This window comes from Anser brachyrhynchus (genome assembly GCF_964034855.1).
Source record: "Anser brachyrhynchus genome assembly, chromosome: 1".
Taxonomy (NCBI): Eukaryota; Metazoa; Chordata; class Aves; order Anseriformes; family Anatidae; genus Anser; species Anser brachyrhynchus.
The window spans coordinates 76,590,402-76,610,511 of record NC_137694.1 but is presented as its reverse complement, the minus strand read 5'-3'; the positions used below and the strand labels follow the sequence as shown (position 1 = coordinate 76,610,511).

At 42.5% G+C, this 20,110-nt stretch overlaps 1 protein-coding gene across 2 annotated transcripts in view; it reads right to left on the bottom strand.

Annotated features, from left to right (window-relative positions):
• LMNTD1 (lamin tail domain containing 1) overlaps positions 1 to 20,110 on the bottom strand; it is a 213,958-nt gene that overhangs the window by 51,847 nt on the left and 142,001 nt on the right. For both annotated transcript variants that reach the window (XR_013948842.1, XM_080586096.1), the window contains 2 exons: positions 6,889 to 7,001; positions 3,054 to 3,259 (listed from right to left, as the gene is read on the bottom strand). Coding sequence is in view for 1 of the 2 variants with exons in the window: in XM_080586096.1 (XP_080442222.1) it covers positions 3,054 to 3,259; positions 6,889 to 7,001 (319 nt within the window). In the remaining variant the exon portion in view is untranslated. The remainder of the gene's footprint in view (positions 1 to 3,053; positions 3,260 to 6,888; positions 7,002 to 20,110) is intronic.

Genomic DNA, 20,110 nt, shown 5'->3' with positions numbered 1-20,110 from the left:
GCAAATGAGCAGTTAGTGGCAGCCAAGCATAACAGCACTGGAGTAATAACGAGGTGAAATGCTACAACATTAGCAGTCTAAAGAGAAAGCTACAGCTGGCATACAGTTTAACAGAGTGTGACTTTGGTTGAGGATGAACCGAACTAGGAAACATTAAAGTATGGCATTTGGGCATTTAGTGGGAGACAAATAGCACAAGGGGCAATGAGCTCTTGAAGCTGGGAACTAGAAATGCTGGGCTTTGTTGCTTTGGGCTGGAGTCTTTGCTAAATCAAACATTCAGAGCGGTAGCTGAACTGGCAGCCACAAGGGCAGCAGACTGTGTTGAAGCTGCTTTTCACTGATGTGTCAACAAGCCAGTCTGTTTCTGAGATCAGACTGACAGTTGCTTTTGCTGTTGCTAGGATGTGGCACCATTAAAAGGGGGCTTTTGGGGAGCTGGGGGCAGGGCTGACACCAATGAAATTCAGTGGGATCAAATGACTAAGTCGCTTATGCTCTTTTGGAAACTTCTGTATAAACTGTGGTAGCGCTCCATAAACACTCAGCAGCGAAAAATGCTGTAGTGGAAGGCTCCAGGAGAGCCTCTCTTGGGCAAAGTCTGCTCTCCTGTGGCACCCTGAACTTCAGGAAACCCCAGCTCCATCAGTCTTCAAGCTGCCCTAAGCAGCTCACCCTGGGGCACCAGCTCTGTCCTGCAGACTAGTGAAGTCCTGACCTCTTCCTCCTTTTATTTTTTTTTTTTGTGCCATTGTGCTGTGTCATGCCTGCATTGCCGAGCAGGGGATATCCATGTCCCAGAATTTGCAATGGAGTGGTTAGAAAGCTCTCCTAAGAGAGAGGAGACACTGAATTCAAACACACTCTATCCAAATCAGGGTAAGGATTTTAATCCCAGTTTTCCACCGAGGGGGTTGAATTAACTTCCAGGCAATAGTGTGGAGGGAGAAGGAGTCTGTCAGCAAACCCCACTGCCTAACACGCATCACTGCTCACTGACACACAAGAATAGGAAGGAAGGATCTGAACCTGGTGGCTAGCTCATGCTGCAAAGGGAGGAACAACAGAAGCCACCACTTTCCATATACATACCCTGTATTGTTTGTATAAGAGCTTCAGCAAGAGGGACCGAAGGAACGCTAACACATAACATGCTCAAATTTGTTTGAAGTGGATCAGTAAGTTAAGATACAGCTGGGAGGACAGACAAATGCCCACACGCATGCACACATGGATGAAGGTCACTTTAGCCTCTATTCCCTAGAAGACCAGGCTAATAAAACATTTTCACACCTTTTTTTTTTTTTTTTCCCCCATACATCTGCTTATGGCAGGAGACATGCACTCCTTTCAGACAGCAGGCAGGACTCAAACTGGGATCTGTCACTGTATGTTAATATTTGGGGTGAAATCCATCATAATTCATCAATACTTTGGAGACAATCAGCATTGCACCTTTTGAAAAGGAATGCCACCTTCTCCCAACCACAGGGCTGACAAGTGCAGCCAGAATGAGCTGCAGCTGCTCCCTCCCAAGCTCTTCATTACAGTGCTTCACCAAAGCTAAGTGTTTTGATTTGGTTCAATAGGCAGGAATGAAACATTTCAACTGAAGAATGTCCAAGCATTTTGTTTAGGTCAAATGAAACATCTCGACCTTTCCGAACATGCTGTTCCCTGAGCAGCTGAATTAATGAAGCCTGGTTTCTAATGACTTTTTCTCTTCATTCCCCTTCCCCATCCCCCTGCCCTGGCATCATGTGGGTTCTCTGATGGCTAATAAATGTGAAGGAGAGGACATCTCAACCTTTTCTTCAGTCTCATGCCTGCCTGTCAATTTTCAGGAAACCCATAAGACCTCAACCTTGAGGAGGATCCCCATGCCAACCTGGGAGGGAGAAATTGGTAGCATATATTCCAAAGTTATTAATGTTAGCAAAATGTGTGCATACACACACATACCAGTAACCAGGTATCACAATAATAAAAAATCCTTTTGGTTTCCCCCAAAATGTTTGTTTCTATGTTTATCACTGAAACAAATGCCAAAATATCAGAATTGCCCACTGACTAGAAATGCTAGTCAAAACTGCATTTCACGAGCTGTGTTACAGCCCCCTTTTTGCAGGATGTTGACCAACTCCCCTACTACTGCTGGCATCATTGTTCTGGTCTATGTCAAAGTAACTAGAGAGCATTTTAAAATCTCTGGGGATAAATATGCTCTGCTTCACCACAGACGTATGTAACAGAGGTTTGTCCCCCTTCTCTCATGAATGTCCCTTGCACAGAGCAGCACTCACACATATTCCCACCCAACTGCACAGTTTCTTCTCTGACTTGCCATGACTTTCTATGAGAATCAAAAAGAGTCTGCGGCCAGATGCAAAGCCAGGGCCTTTGCCCCATTAACAGCACCTTGCTGCAAGACAGCCTGTGTCACTTAGCTCCCCTCTGTCCCACGCGGCAGTGCTGGGGGGAAAATGACATGGAGAGGGATGCAGAGGGCACAGAACCTCTGCTGGCATCAGGGCTGCTCTCAGCCCTGGTTGTGATTTGGAAACAATCAAAATCCCTGTAACAGGGAAGAGCTGGATGCTCACTGTTCAGTAGCTTATTCTGGGCCAATCACTGCTCCAAGAACATGTACACACATCTTTCCACAAACCTCCTCTAAGCATCAACACACTGCTTGGAGTAAGTTACAGTTTTTTCTGCAGAGGAAAGCTAAGCCTACTGCAATATAGGGTGAAAACGTAAGGTTCTTTTTAAATGTGGGGTCCTTATTGTAGCCATAAACATTGTGAAACACAAGCTCAGATAAAACTGGAATACTTTCTACCGCCTGAGTGCCCACCTCCCACTTGCATATTTGGAGATATGATCAGTCCCAGCTAGAGGGTGGGATATGAAGTAGGATGTTGGCTGCTCTCTTCCATAAACTGAAGCATCATCAAAGCCTCCTCTCAAGCTAAAGGGTTATATTTTCATACTGTGTGCATATAATGGACTCTCTTCAACTGTACATGGCAGACAAACCTTCCGATGCTTACCTATGATTCTGCTTTGCAAAGTGTAGGCTAGGCCATAAGATTGTGCTGAACTGGATGACTCTGTGGCCCCTGTGACAGACGCAGAATGAGACAAGTCCACAAAGGACATGTCTGAAGAATACATTGACACATCTACTGTGGAGCATGGAGTGATTGAGCTTGCAACTGATACTTCAGAAGACAGTTGGAAGGCTGTTGTCTCAGTTCTGTAAGAAAAAATCTTTAGTAATCTTTCAAGTATATATTGACTTCTTTGTCTATTAAATAAATACATAAATGACAGCATGATCTTATATGGGGACAAGTCATATCATTGCCAGAGCGATAACCTCCCAACCTATTCCTCATTTTAAATTAGATACAGTCCTGGCTGAGCAGTACTACATCACAATAGAGCCAACAAAGCTATCTTCAGCTCTGAGCAATAGGCTTATGCTGTCTAATGTGTTTGCATGTTGAGTTGTCTATTTGTCACATCCTGCCACCCGAGCAAATCCCTATCAGTGATGAGATCTTTACATACCTTTAGGCTACCAAAGCTGCAAGGCTGTGGCAGCTTTTGGCTGAAATCTATAACTCTGATTCTCTCCTGTATGTCACCATGGGCAGGAGCAGACAAGAGCTGAGCATGTAGTGCCTGCTCCTTGGGCTAGATGAACCTAAGCCAGTTCCCTCCTGGAAGCCACCCTGCCAAGTCAGCACAGCACCATGTCATAACCAATAAATTTGCTTATCATAACCACAGCTCCGAAGGTTTTGGATCAAAGTTGGCTTATGTCCATCCTGCTGGGAGCACAAACAAAAGGATTTGGATTTGTCTGCACTTTTTTTTTTTCAATGTGCTGCCTGTGTGTGCTGTTCCTTTAGAAGGATGACCAGACTGGTTTCAGAGGCTCCTGATAAGTTGCCAGCACAGTTAGGCCACAGGGCCACACAGTTTGTAAACCTCTTCCATCACAATATCACAGGAATTGCTGAGTTCCCCATATTAAGTTCTTCAGTTGAAATTCTTTGTGCTTCCCTTTAAGTTAAATAATTATGAGGCTCATTATGTAATTCAGAAGATATGGCAGAACTCCTTACTGTGGCACTGAGAGATGCTGCTGCAGTCAGGACAGTGAGAGCAGTTCAGGGAAGGGAGGAGTTGAAGTGTGGTGTTGTCCCTGATCTAGTCTAGGTTTGTGGGACAGGATGTGGGGACTTTTCCAAGAGCCTAAGAAGGGTGTGAACTGCATGTCTTCTGAGGACAGCATGCTGCTCAAGCAAAAGTTACTCTTCTCTGAGGCCTAATTTCATATTTTCAATTGCATGCCTGTAAATGCAGAGGCAGCCTCTGCACACACAGCAACTGACACTCTCAGGGCTTCCCCAGAAGCTTCAACTATGAAACAGGATACCAGGAAAAACATCACAGTTCATATGACATTGACACATGTGGGACTTTTTAAATTAGAAAATTCAAAGCTTAGCAGCATCTGTAGTAAACTTCCAAGGAAAAAAAAAGTGTGTGTGTGTATTCATCCCTGTAAATACTCCCCAAAACACTATTTTTGGTCATGGCAACACAGCTGAGGCTGACCATACACAAGCCGTCTTTGAGGCCACATTGGCAGGAAAAGGGTTTCCTTCCCAAGCATCTGGCTTTTATCTGGGCGGATATGCTTGGTCAGGCAGTTTGTTTTATGAACTCCACCTGCATTTACGTACATATGCCTCTGTCTGTGAGGGCTGGTAGGGCAGAGAGTTTGCTGTACATTGAAGAATTTCAAAACGAACTTAACTACTTCCTTCTTCCAGCTATGGTGGCACAAGTCTAGAGCAACTGCAATAATTTCAGTGAGATGACTCGTAGATTTACACAGGTGTGAGAGCACAGCTGCACACAGATCAAGGCTCTTCTAAGTGCCAGCTCATGGAAAACATGCACAGAGACTGGCAATCCCTGAGTCTAAAAAACTTTCATTTTGCAATGGATGTTATCCACGAGCATTAGACATAAAAATATATCATGAAATCTAAAATACAGGTAAATTTGTTGTGCTCTTTGTCCTGGATAGAACAAGAGGATGATAAAATGTCCACCCCACCCTGCTGTTGCTTGGAGTACAAAGCTCAATGCCTGTACTCTGTGTTGTGATTAAACAGAGAAGTGGACTGCAGTCTCCCTGCATTAGAGGAGACAGCTAATGACAGAAGTTGTACTATAGATGACACATCACAATCAAAACCACTTGAATTTGTTTTGCACACAATACTCTGCAGTTACCAGTCAGAAAAAACAGAGGATAAGCCTGTGTTGATTAAAATGTCAGGGGAGCTCTTAAGTTTATCTGCTAGTCAGTGGTTCCAGCAGACACAAAAGAATAAGCTTTATATACTATATAAATTACATATTTATAATATGTTCTGTTTTATGTTATGTTATGCTATGTATTTTATGAAATTATCAGTGTGCATATACAGATACATACATATATAATATGTTTGTGAAAAAGTGAGTTCTTAGCAAGATTCAGCAGGCCAGGCTTTGCTGCCTGAAATCAGCAAGTTATGTCAGTGTAAAAAATGCCATTTGTGAGAGGGAGATCGAATCAGTGAAGCAAGCTTGATTTGAAAACTTGTTCCTTGCTCCTCTAGCCTTTCTAACCAAAAGAGTACAGACAGGATATGTTTACCAGTCTATGTGCAGCCCCTACATTTTCCTTCAAGTAATCTCTTCCTTTTGGCAATGACTGAAATATGACCTTTAATTTTGTGGAGTTTGGCACCACAGCTGGTTAGCGAACCCCCTCCCCTCCACTCTAGTGTGCAGATCTCAAGCACGTGCAGTTTCAAACTACGGGGAGCAGCAAGAAGAGTGCCACACCAGTGAAACTAATGCGTGCTCCAGTTCTGCTACTGACTGTTAGCTGGAACTGGAGTGCAAACAGTTCTTGTTAAGTGGATACAGAAAGCAAATTGGCGTGGTAATTTCAGTGATTTCTCCCACCACTGCTTTTCCTCCACCTTTTCCAGGCACAGCCCTTCCAGCAGGTGCTTGTGGCCTGTCTTGCTGTGGAAGGAAGCAGTTCTCTTTAACATTAAATGTTCAGGGAACAAAATAAAGTGACGTGGACCAGGGTTAGGAGGCTGGGTATAAACTTAAGCAGTGCCAGCTGAAGGTTCCCGCTCTACAGAGTCTATTTGAGTCAGGAAAAGCTCAGAGATGGGGTGAGCGTGCATTAGCAAGCCTATATAGGCTGGTTTGCCTTGGGTGAGTCTCTGTGCCTCCCAAACAAAGGATTTCTGGTAATTCAGCATGCACAGGACCAGAAGCTGGCTTGGAAGAAAACAAAGAGGCTAAAAAGGGCTGGTTTGGGCCTTTTCTCAAAGCCTGAGAAAAATGGGTATCCACTGCAAGCTCTACCATGTAGGCTCTTGGGTACTTCTGAAATAAGCATGGACAAAAGATTCAGCAGCATGTGAACACCAAGCTGTGCTCTGTGAGGTTAGACATGGTAGTAACAACAGGTCTCTCCAGAAAGGGAGAACTGGTAGGAACTTGGGAGGCAAAAGTGTGTCTTTTGTGGCTTTTCAGTGGCTTTTTGACCAACGTGGCAACGCAATACTCCGTCATCTTCTTTAAAAAGAGCCTTTACAAACTTGATATTCTTTTTCCTGAGGTAGAGGACTAATTAGCTGTGAGGGGTGGTGGCGGAGACCTTTCTTTGCCTACTTTAAAACTCAAAAAATCTGGGCCTGACATCTGCATATTCAAACAGTTTTAAAACAGATGTGCAGCAAATCAGGAATAAAGGTAAAACAGTCACTGATTTTTTTCAGTTAGCTCTCTCACCTGTTTTCTCCTACAGGCACATTTCTGGGTAACTCAATTTCACTTTCCAGGAAGACATAATCCTCCTGAGCCTCCTTCTGTGCTTTCTTCTTGGCAAGAGGATCTCGTGCTTCCTAAGAAAGCAATCACAGGAAATCAGGGGGAAAGGAAAGGGGGAAAGGATTTGAAGCTTGTGATTGTGTCACATCATTTCATGTCACATCATGAAGTCTTAACACAGACTTCAGATCTGAAAAAATGAAAAGTTCATTCATATTTTGATCACTGATCAAATGTTTTTCAAGTTTGGCTACATATAGCACTGAATTTATGAGTGAGATGGGAAGGTGGCTCTATGAACTGTAGTCTTTCAGAAGCAGTCCTCCATTCATTAAATCTTAAAAGTCAGCCATTTGCCGTTAGTTTCTCAGGTAAGCATGTACCTTTATATGTCATTTAAGTAATGGTGAGATCATTTATAATCAATAGTCACTATAGTTAATCACAGTGCAGGAAAGATAAACAGAGCTAATGTTTCAGTGCATCACTTGATGTAGAGGGAGTGGAAGTTCTCTTGTACCTACATACAGAAAGGAAGTTCCGAAAATAATAACGTGTACTTTAAGGACAACACAGTAAAATCCCAAATTTGACCAAACCAAACTAACCTCACAGCTCTCAGCCAGGAAAAAGCTGAGAGAAGCAGTGTCTCCTCATACTCAAGAGTTACACCACTCTGTCGGGAGATGCTCATCACAGGACAGCATGAGTCAGGTAAACTATGTCATACACACAACGTAATAATTTGCTAATTGACCATCTTGACCTTCTTTAGTTTCTGTATAAAGGTAATATTCTTGTACTCTGCAAGTGAATCGAGCTACTTCTTAGCTCAAGTAGGACAGGTCACTGCCCCAGTGCTGAGCATCACATTTCCAGTGTCACTATTTTTCTTTTACCAAGAGAAACACCTTCAGAATTTTATCACAGTAACATCCCAAATAATTTGTGAAATCAGTAACATAAACTATGGTTTCAAAGATTAAAAGACTCCATATTAATTATGTACACACAGTACATGGCGGTTTAAACATATCTGGAAAACAAATCTTAAATCAGACTTGTTTGTAACAGCCCCTGGAGATCTCATCCTCCTCCACAATAAATGAGTAGGTCTGCTGACATCTATGTGGTCTGATCACTGCCCAGTCAGCGTATAGGAGAAGTGAACTTGTGACTGCTACACTGCACTAAACTTGGTAGCATGAGCTTTACAATGTAAATATTTTGAAAAGAGAACAACCAACTCAATGCTAAAATAATATAACTTTGGTCATGGTCAAGAAGCTAACAAAGGAAATTTTGCAACATAAAACCCAACAGTGCCACAATACGCTTATAAACAGAACTAGTTATTCTTCCTAAAAGACACATCCCAAATGCCAAACACATCGTTCTTAACATATAAACAGGGTCAAGAAATAAACTTAGGAGTCACGATTTCCACTTCAAGGAAAGACGATTTATCTAGCTAAAGTAAAGAAAGCTTTGCCTTTACTCTGATTGGAGTGATGCCATTTATGACCTCATTTAAAAATAAATCTAGACTATTGTTCATACATTTCTGAATCACAGAGACAAACCAAGCGAAGCTAACTGAGGTAGCCTTTAGGAGAGCCAAACCTGAGCACGTCTACAGTTTTTCCTTCCCCAGAGCTTTTCCTGACGTTCCTTCCGCAAAATAATGACAGCATGTCTGCAAAGGCCCGCCTGAGCTGCCGCTGCCTCCACTGCCGGCCAAGCTCCTCTCCCTGCTGGCAGAGCGGCTTGGGGCCAGGGCTGACTGGCTGCTCACATTCAGACGAGCAAGTCCTGCTGACGGCCAGCTCTGCTGTGGGGCCCTGGAGGTGCTTTCAGCCCGCCTGCCCCACTGCCTGCCAGCCTTCTGCTTGCGCTGCTTACTTGCTTGTTTTACTGCTGATATACATTTCTATTTTGATATACACTTCTATTTGGGGTTAAAAGTGCCGTAGGGAGGAAGTGTAGGAATTCATTTAAAAGAGCGTGCGCTGCCCCATCCATGTGGCTGCTGTGCATTTTGGGAAAGTAATGGCAGAGCTGGAAATCTGGGTGCCCAGCTCCCGCCACCAAGCCTTGAGTGGTCAAAGAAAATGGCAGGTGATGGGTTATTACAGTGAGGATAACCCTGGTTTTCACACTCACCATTCAAAACACCTAGGGTATCCAGAAAGAACCCTCCTTACCATTCTCAGGAACGGTGAGATGTTGTTGTTGCAGGCTTCTCTTCACAGCATTTATTCTAGCAGTACAAGAGTTAACCTTTTCAGTCTGAATGAAGGGGAAGGTAGGGAACCTGCTGTCTCCATCCCCTGGCTGCAGCTGAATGCCAGAATGGAAATGGCAAGAGACATCTACATTAGCCCAAGCCCCTACCACAGCTTAGCCGAAGGGTTGGTAATACCGCAGCCCCCCGCCCCGAGCCATGCCACTCACACAAAAAGCTGCTGAGGATGTCAAGCCAACCACTCCTCCCTCCACAGAGAGATCAGGACCTTTGGCTGTCCCATCACTCCAGTGCCACCACCCATGCAAGAACTGTCCCCAGATTCTGGGGCTGGTGTGGCACCAATGGCTGGGCTGGGGGAGTAGGGAAATCCTGAAGCCCACATACCTTTCCCCTTCTCCTCCACACCTGCACTGGGGAGTTCACAGCACCAGTCTTGGATCAGCGTGATTGTCGCATTAACAAGAGGCAACCTCGGAATCAAACTCAGAGCTTTTGATTTCTTAGTTCTCCATGGCAGACTAACGAAGGGGACAATAATAATTAACCCTGCCTCCTAAATGTTAATTACAAAGGCATAGGTTTGATATCAGACAGCTCATTTCTAGTGAACTTTAATTAACCTGAAAGTCTAGTCTTATTTTATGCTAAGACTTATTATTAGATAAAATAAAATACTCTGATATTTAGATTTGAAACACATGCAATCTGTGTTTGCAAGTTGAGGTAGAGGAGTCATCTGTTTGATACACAAATATTTTGCTTGAATACACAGCTATTTCGTTTTTATTTTGAATGTATGAGTTATTACCATTATTTACTAATTTCGCTAATATTTTATTATACAGAGCACAGCTTTTGGGATACTCATACATGATAAGATTATTGCATATATATTTAAATCTTATGTATATGCCTTCACCTAGGGGCAGCTCAGGTTAATCGAATGCTGATTGAACGTTCAGTTCGCCTGAGCACTTCAGATGGATCTACATTCATCACTTCCAGGGTGAAAATTCATCTTGCTCTCAGGAGTTGTTTCCTAATCAGCTGACTGTTCAATTCAGTTGGTTGCTCCCTCTGACCGTCCTATGGCTGACTGCATTCTTTGCCTCCCAGTCACACTAATTGACCTTTTAGTCAAAAATATTCCAGGTTTTGGCGCTCTGCTCACGGGTAATTGCACCTTCGTGGACAATTTTGGCTGAGCATTTTCCAGTATAGGCACTGAGAACAGTGTCTTAGGAGGCATTTTAATTAGCGTATAAGTAGAAATAAGCTGTATGAAGGCACTGCATGTGGTCACACAATCACACACTAGCAAGCTAGACAGGCACAGCAATTAACAAATGGGTGTGTGCAAGATTTTGGGTAGGGGGTGCAATTTGCTCCATATAAATAAACACAGTAGTTTAAACACCATCTTATCAATCCATTTTTGTGCTGTCGAGCGCCAAACTAGTACCCCTCCACAGAAAATTATTGACATATTTAGTCGTCTCTGTCAGTTGTCATAATTAGGTTTTGTTAGAAAAAGCCCACCGTGTTGCCCATGGCTGATGCAGAGATATTCACTCCAGCACCTCAGCTGGCCACTGCTACGTGACATTTACATGGGGACACACACTCTTCAGAGGTGCCATCCAAAATGAGAGCTATTAGGAGCCAGTGAGATCTGGACTAGGCTATAATTTAAAATGAGTGTGTCAGATAGTTGCTCAGCTGTCATTAAAAAATTAAAATAATACTGCGTATCTAATTTGCACAAACAGCAGGGAGCAATTTGAATAGCACTCAGAAACTTATCTTTGTCAAGAAAAGTGTATGTTGTCAGAAAGGAGGAATTAATTTGGAAATGTGCATTCTAGTCAAGACGTTGTTTCCATTATGTGTTACTCAAGTAAATTAAACACTATATAAAATTTATCCAGGATTGTTAAAGGCTTGCTTGCTATCAAGAAATAGTTTCTTAGGAATAGCCCTGTCTGAAACATCAAGGAAATTCAGCATGTAAAAAAAAGCAAGCAGTTTGCTTTCTGAAAATATGTATGGTCCTTTATATTTGGAGTTTTATCTAGGTTTTTGTTATAGACCTAGCTTTAAAGGTATATACTTTTGCATATATGATCTTATTCCGGAGACTCTCCAGAAATGTGAAGCACATCAGACAACACGCTTAGGAAGCACGAAAACTCAAAATCTGAAAAGCATTCCTTCAGCCAAGCTTTCCCAAAAGATTTACTTGTACTCTTCTGCACCCAGTACAAGCCCCCAAACCCCACTTGCATGCTCACAGGTGGAGCTACCTGAAACCCCTCCTGCAATGTAATACCTTTCCTGGGGCAGGCAGCCGTGCTGCCAGCCCTGTGCAAGAAGACCCAACACCTGTCTGCAAACCCAGGGGGTCTGAAAAGGATCTGTGCTATGCATGCTTTGGCAAATGCAAAGATTTAGGCCTTTGGATTTGGAAGATAAGCTTGATATAAACTTCAGAGTGTCTGTGAGGTTCTTTCATTGGCTACAAACAGGGCTCTGTACTCCCTGACAAGCGGGACTTTAAATCCTCAGCAAGGATCCTTTGTTTCTTGAAATGTGATTGTAATTTTGCAGTAGCTTGAGTTGCATCAAAAAAAATAATGAATCTTTTGATGATTCCTGTACTAGGGCTGAGGTAGAGTTTGGTGGGGCTGCCACTTTGAAGGGAGATGTGACAGAAGTACTGCACCTGTGTGCATCATCCTGTGCATGCCCTTCTGGGAACCATTTGCAAAGAAAAGCAGAGTCTGATACCTTCATTCCAATTGAGCTATTAAACATCACGGTTCATCAATGACATTTCTCTAATAGAGACATTCTCTAATATCCAGAAATCAAGGTATAAATACGAAGTTGAGATTTGGTTCAGGCTGATTTCTTAAAAAAAAAAAGACTACTACTTTGGTTCAGAATATTTCTTCTTTTTTTAAACTTTCCTATAATTATTAAATTAATATCAGTAATAATAATACCAATAATATTCTGATAATGTCTTTGCTTCATAGAGTTTGAAGGGACAGCAGAGGGCATATGTGGTCTTACAACAAGTAAAAACCTATTTGAAAGAGCAAGTTTTTAGAAGTATAAACTTCGGTATCTTTTCCTGAGATATGAAGCACTGGGGGAAAAGGGTTATTCTTGTCCAGTTAATTAAATCTCGGCAACAAGAGTTGGATTGCCTTTAAAGGTGCTATTAGAAACTGAGAAGACAAAACAGACAAAACAGACAAAACCTGCCAGCAGGAGAACAGAAGCAGTATGTCACTTTGAAGTCTCATCATTATGAGATAGTGTAAAACCCAGCTAACAGCCCGCAGTGATGCCTTGCCTTGTCTTGCTGGAGGTGCTGTGCCCAGGCACGGGGGGCACCGTGCTCTGCCCCAGGACGCAGGGTGCCCGCCCGGGGAAGCTGGGTGGCTGACGGCTGGTGAAGCTTTAGGCTCCTGCAGCAAAATTTGGTTCACAAAATGCCTCTGTTTAAAGCTTGCCACTGTTGCTGGCATGTCAGAGAGAAGCTGCAGCATCCCAACATTCCATGTGTGCCCTGTCCTGTTTCCAGACTACCTCTGTTTGGACCCGTGAAGTGCTGTAGACTCAGACGTGTTGCTAAACTCAGGACTTGAGCACAAAGGAAAGGGACCGGCCAGACCTGTGTGGGGAAAAGCTTTTGAGGCTGAACAAACATATGGCATTGCTGCTATCTTTCCCTAAGTCCAGTTTTCCCTGAAGTCTCTCACTGGGGAAGTGCTGTTGGAGTACCTTCAGGATCCAGTGTACAGGTGGAAGTGGTGGCAGCTTGGAGAGCGTGTTTGTCACGCAGTCCTGGCCCATATCCAAATTTTTGGGTGGATGTGCAGGTTCTGCTGAGCACGGTGTTGCTATGACTACTCCATTAGCACTACCTGAGCCTGCTGTATGCAAAAAGCAGCCCGGCAGATGCTTAGGCAAAGCGCAGTCAGCGCGGCTAATGCAAGACAGACCTGCTCCGAATCATGATCGGACAGTGACTGCAAACACACCACATGAAGGTTGTTACTGGGGACCTGCAGTTCTGCAGACACCTCCTGGGAGAAGAAGGCTGCAAGATTCAGCTGGTTTCTCCGCCAGTTCTATTTCAGGTGGCACAAAGAGCCAGCTCCCGGCTGCATGCAGCATACTGTGCTGAGGGAGACGATAATTAATGTACCAGTAGGATCATTAACAACACTGCCCAGGGGTACACCTGTTTCCATGCATATTTTCTGCTCCTTGCAGTCTTTTTTTAACTTGTGTTTTATATAGGTGGCTTAGTATCACCATGCACTGCCTGCCTTGTTTTGTTTTCAGCCATTCTCCAGCATTCGAAAATTCAAACAAGAGCTTTAGGTCTCAAACCTGTAAAGCTCAAAGACAGACTGGAAACACCCTTTTCAGGTTGTGAAAGCACTGTTTTCAAGATTTGGGTTGGCAAGAAAAAATAGATCACATGCACGTATCTGAGTAGAAGATATTCACTCAAAATATCTTTGAGTGAAAATTTGGTTTTCTGTTTTTGAGTATTCCACAGCATGAAGGCAGTACTTAAAACTCAGAGGGCAAAGAAGGGGCTTTCATCACAGTAGCAAGATGTGCCTCCAAACTTTAAAACCTCTTCCATGCACCATTTCTGACTCCCTCGAGCAGAATCCCTCACTGCAGCACTAATTCTCATGAACAAGGGGTAAAAATGGGCTGGGCATCTTGGAGTTGTGCTTACTTCATGATCCAAACCATTTTCATGCACCATTTTGCCACAGTGGCAGAACTTTGTGTTGCTCCATGGCTATGAGCATACCATGGCCATGGCCAGGCAAGAACGGCCTCAGGACCCGCACTTTGCAGACTGGCTGAGAGCTGGGACTGAAGCTGTGACAGCTGATACTGTTCCAGTTCCTGCCACAGCATCAGCACAAATTGCCTCGTGGCTAAGCACACACCTCAGGAAGGACAGAGCAGTTACTTTTCAGAACAAAAAAAGCAATTTAAAAATATTGTTAAAAGATGATGTGCAAATAAAGGCCATTATATAAAGCAGTCACATATATATGTATATATATACACACATACAAATAAATAAATGGGAAAGTTACCGATTGTGTCATGATTCTGAGTTATGTCACTGGAGACAGACAAGAAATGGCTCCAGTGCCAAGTAAGATTAGTATTTATTTATTTATTTATTTATTTATTTTCCTTTGGAAACCAACATGTGAAGAAATATTATCCTGACCAAAACCGTTAACTGGAACTCCCAAAATAACCTTCAGAAACATTCACTTTCTCCCAAGACCAGCGGGAACTCCTCCAGTAGGTATAACCACACGACAAAAACTCCTCCTTTCCAGAACAGAACAAGATGCCCAGCATTCTCCAAGTACATCCCCACCTCCCGTCCCTGCCTGACTCCCACAACAGTTTTCTTGGATGTGTGAAGATTTAAATGGGCTGCCCTCTCCTAAAATAAATTTTTCTGTATGACGTTGTTTTTTATATTTTATTAGCTATTTCTCTGATGGAATAAAAATTCAGATTATGGCGTTGTAGAAAGCTATTACAGTGATAATATTCTCGTGCTGTGTTTGGTTACACTGCAGCAAGCATGTTTTAAAAGATGAGAAACTTTTAGAGCATTATTCCTCTGAAGACAGCCATTATTATTATGTGTTGCATTTATTCCTAGAAGCCCTACTGAGATTGTACTAGGCAGCTTTGAAATCCACAATGAGACTCGGTGGTGCTCAGATGTTTTTCTCATCCTGACATATGAACCTAACAAGGGCAGAGAGGCAACTTAGGCACAGAGACTCATGCAGCTTCCTCAAGGGTGGCTCCTATAGGAATAAAAACACATGTCCTGACTCAAATACAGTCCTCATTCAATAAACTTTGAATCATCTCTGCTTCTACTCTGTAGCTTGAATTACTTCTGATAGCTTGTACTGAGAAAACGTTTATCAGTCCTTTCGGGTTCAGTCAGGCAGGGTACAGATCTGTACCACTGGAATATCATGCTTATGTAGCCATCAAAGGTTGCAAAAGCTTTCAAAGAGACTTCAGTTCAGTCACTAGAAGGGAGATGAAGAGAAATACATGTGCATGAAATGAAGCTGCATGAGGAAGTCTTGTGGGTATTTGCAGTTCCATGTGTTTCAAGCACTACGTGGTTTGTTCCTCTTTCCAGGTGCAAATGATGTTTTAACGCAAGTATTAACTCAGTATTAACACAAAATGAGGTAGGCAGAGGTTCCCATGCCTGCCAAAAGGCTAGCTTCACAATTTGAACTAAGCCACTTTGGTAATATTCACAATGCAATATTCACCAAAACAAGAAGCTTATTTCAGGAGTAATTTAGGTTCACAGGATCCTAAACCTTCACAGGATCCTAAACTCCTCTGGAAGTCTATGCTCGTGATTCAGAGGAACATCAGTTCCTGAGGGACTCTCGTGTCCCTGTGTCCACATATCTGCATCTGTAGAAAGACAGTAATGTTTTGTGCATTCCTGTAAACCTAACAACCTATGGAAGTATTATCTAAATGCAAGCTCCATGCAGTTTTCAAGCTCATAGGCAGTTTTCAAAGGAATGCTTCTATGTCGCTGGTGAGTGTGTGTGCATGTGCACAAGGGCATGCATGTTTCAGCAACCACTCTGGTGCATTCTGATGGGTGGCAAAGGATAATTTCAACTGGCCTTCTATTAAACAGAAAATAATTACATGTATAGGCATTTTTACTTGACTTATGGATATATTTTTCACTTAGTGCATGCGTAAATTTTATTATTAACCCTGTGGGAACCACTGAGCTGAAAGGAAAGAAAGGTTAGATTGAAAAGTTGATAGAACAGGAAAATGTTTTTCTTCAAAGATTAATCAGATTTTAAATTAGGTGATGAAAGTAAAAAGAGCATGTGGAAAGGATCAGAATAAGTACATTCTTTATCTTCAAAGAGCCTCCAAAAAATAATAAGCAAAGTTCCTGCTCTCCTGGAACTGGAACAAGCTCAAATGTGTATTACAGAAAGAATGGGATTTCCAGAAGTTTTCATGGGTGGCCTAAAGCCTCCTCCACTGAGCGCTGACCTGAGCGAGACCAGATGGGGGCCACGCGAACACTGGAAAATCCCACAACAGGCTTTTGTGCCGAGGAGCAGCTGCTACGGAGGACAGTGAGGGTCCCTGCAGAAGATTTCCGGCCTAGAAGATCAGGCTGCAAAAATTTACTGCTCCTCAACTCTTTTCCCTGATGGACACATCTCCTTGCACTAGCTCCACAGGCCCTCCCCGCTTTCTGTAGCCAGGAGGGATGGGACAGGTGTGCTGCAGAGACCCAGTGTCCTCCTCTGTTCTGCCAGGTTGTTTCTCCCCATCCAGCACAGGGAAAATGACTCCCCCTGTTATAGTAATCCCTTTCTGTTTAATATTTATAGCAATCTCTTTCCACTTAATTCTAAGTACAGACCCCGAGAACTATCTTTTCTCAGATGCCTGCACAGCCAGAACCCTTGGGCAGGAATTTTCTCTGGGAGATGATCTCAACCAAAAATACATAAGAAGACGCAATTTCTTGTGTGCTGAAAGAGGTCATTATTAGTCCTCTCCAGGAACTAGCACAGGAACTGCTTCTCAGGCTTTGTTCCTTACCCAGTGTATCAGTGCCTCTCCCCTCTCTGAAGGGCACCGTACACTACAGTGACAAGTACTAAGGCTGAGCATACATTCTCACATGTCCATCACTTAGCACAAAGTGAAAAAAAGTGTTCAGAAGTATTTATTAAAATTACTAGCACATTTGATGAAATATCTGTATCAATTAATTGCTAATAAGTAGTTCAAAGATGACTCAGAAATTAATTAATAATTTAACACTAATAACTTATTCAATAAAATTTAGCCCCCTTTGTCTCTTTTTGAAATGACTTCCCAAGAGTTATCATCTTTTTATGTCCAGGCAAGGATCTTCAAATCTGTCTTTGAAATTACTTCAGATCTTTCTCTCCCTTGAAATGTTATTACAAGACTGATCTTATACAATTTATTATAAGTATTTCATACTAAAAATTCAAGCACTGTTGAGAATTATAATGGGTGAAATGTATTGCTTTTCCCATTCCCTCATTGACTGTCATTCTTTTCATTTTTAAAAATGTTTTAAGAACAACTCTCAAACTGCGTTCTTCAGGGACAGACATCAGGGAGGGCAGAGGGAGCAGGTAACTGGCAATTGAAATTTGGGAATATATCACAGTTTTTCTTTGGCTGCAAACAAATGTCTGAGACAGCATCGCACTGGAAAAAAAAAAACGTTACTGTGAGATCACTGCATTTGCAAAAAGATACGCATAGCTTTTTAGATACCACCTGTTTTTTCTTGTCCTTTCCCACTGCAGAAAAATAATGGCACAATCAAAAATACACAGAAATTACTGGAAGCCTTCAAGTCTTTTAGTTGACTTCAGAGGGCTATTTATGATATCTGAGATGCCAACATACAGAATTGCTTGGTAAATATTGACATTTTAAGGATAGATACTCCATAAATGTTGAGTACTACGTGTACCCAGCTTCACATTGAACAGGGTCACAAAAGAATTCAAAATGTCTTTCCTTCTTAAACTGGTCCTTAGCAGTGAACAAGTAGAGCTTGAACAAGTTGAAAAATGGATGGAGTAAAATGGGAATTAACCAGAACAGTGATCTTTATGTAGTGTACCCAAAGGACTCCATGACAGAGAATCCATGGGCTTTCAGAGGATGAATCTGTGATCCATGTGGCTTCCATCCAGGCTGAAGTCTTAGCGTTAGCAAACAAAGCCACAGGCTACAGACACTGCACTTGCTTCCAAATGAGAAGAAAATAAAATTAAGCAGTGGCCATCACTGTTGGTTCTTAATGCCTGTCTTGTATTAATTTCTCCCCACTGAAAATGGTTGATCAGCATGATACTTTCTCTGGTTTGCTAGAGATTTAGGGTTTGTATAATACTGCTAGCTTGGGAAGATAACTGTGCTTTGATGCTCACTTTGTTAATTATTTCAATGCAACTTGAAATAAAATTTTGCTCATTAAATATTTCTAGAGCTGAGCTTGAGGCATGGCATTTGGAGGTGGTTTTCTCTGAAGTTTAGGAGACATTGCATCCAAGGCTTTAACGCCACTAGCTAGGATATAGGACCAAAGAGCAACTGCTAGTACTGCTACTGAACTGCAGTGACTTAAGAAATCAATTTATCTTTCTGTACTTCTTTGTCTATTTGAAACTAAACTAGCGTTAATACTAACTTTCCTTGTAATGAAGTTTGCATAGCTTAAGTTTGGCACCTGCAAATTGTTAAATGCTTTTCTTTGGATTTGGCCCATTTTAACTTGCTTAGTTTTGAATGATTTACTCACAATAAATATCCAGCTCTTCAGATATGTAAGATGCCAACCAACACCATCAAACCTACTGATACAGACCTACATGGAGCAACAATTATAAACTTCATACTGTATAGGTAACTAGCATTTCCTCACAAGTAGGTAATTCACAAGCAATAGCAAAATGCAAAAAAGGATGTTAACTTCTTTGTCTAAGTGTATTTCACTGCCCAGTAAACAAGAAATCCAAGAAAAATAAAATAAGTTTTCAAAAATTTAGTAGGCCAGCACTTACTAATCTAGCTGCTTACTAGAGCAAGAAGGAATTCCCTGAAGTCTTGCAGGAAGCTGGAGTTATCCATTAACTGCATTGCAGCTCTAGATCTCAAGCACTGAACAGTCCCTGAGTGTCAGCACAGAAAATACAGGCGAGGGAAGAGGCTGGACTCACTGCCAGTCAACTTTACCTAGGCATGCAGGGAGAAATACATCACCTCTTCCGAACTGCAATGGCTAACTTCCATTCACCCTTCTATCCAAAGAGAAGTGGTAGCAGAGCAGCGCTTACAAGGATCTGAGCAGGTCTCCTCTGAGCAGTGCTGCTTTCCCCCAGAGGCCCAGTCAAGCCCAGAACCACTAAGAAAACATGATCAGATTATGCTGTGGAGTGATTTATGTTTCTATACGTATTGTGGGTGGTTGCGTTCATATAAAAATCTGTTTGATGTCCATTAATCAAACACACCTGTGATGGATTATAAAATGTACTAGTGATTACAGCAACTCTGAAATGAAACTTTTCAGCTCTTAAAAATGAGCTGAAGACCCACTGCAGTGAAGCGGCTGACTAATTATTTGTATGTCATTACGTAGGGTTTTTGTCAGCACATAAAGACCCAAATTCCCCGATAACCACAGACCGACTCCAGTGCAAATTGGGCACCAGAATTTCTCTGAGGTACCAGGGAACCTAATCTATACAGACAGCAAGCTGAGAAAGGGGTGAGACACCAGGCTTTATTGTATTTTAATTCATTAATAAAGGCCTTGAACAACATCCTGGAAGAAGTGGAGGTTTATACGTGTCTGGCTGGAACACTGTGCAGTACCCACAAAGCAAAAAAAGGAGGGCTTCTGGATAGGTTAAGAAGTGCAAAGTGGCTCAGTGATGAGGCAAGAATGTGCTCTGCATTGCTTTTGCTTCTGCTCCAGAGGAATGTCTTCCAGTGCGGTTTATGAAATGACTGAGTGGGGACGGAGTGGAAAGCGACAGGCGGGAGCCGGTTCCAAAGAAGGGTTTGGTCAAAGGACAGTCCTGAGGGCAGCAATTGTGGAAATGCTGCTGTGGTGAAGAGGGTTGGACATTTCATGAGAGGAAATGGGGAAAAAGAAGAAGACAAAGCAATTGCCTCTCTATTTGCTAGAGCACAAAGGGTTAAAAAAATAAAAGAGAATAGATGAACTTTTTGAAAAGTCTAGTGGTTTGGATTCTGATGAGGGCTTGGATCAACCCATTCCTGACT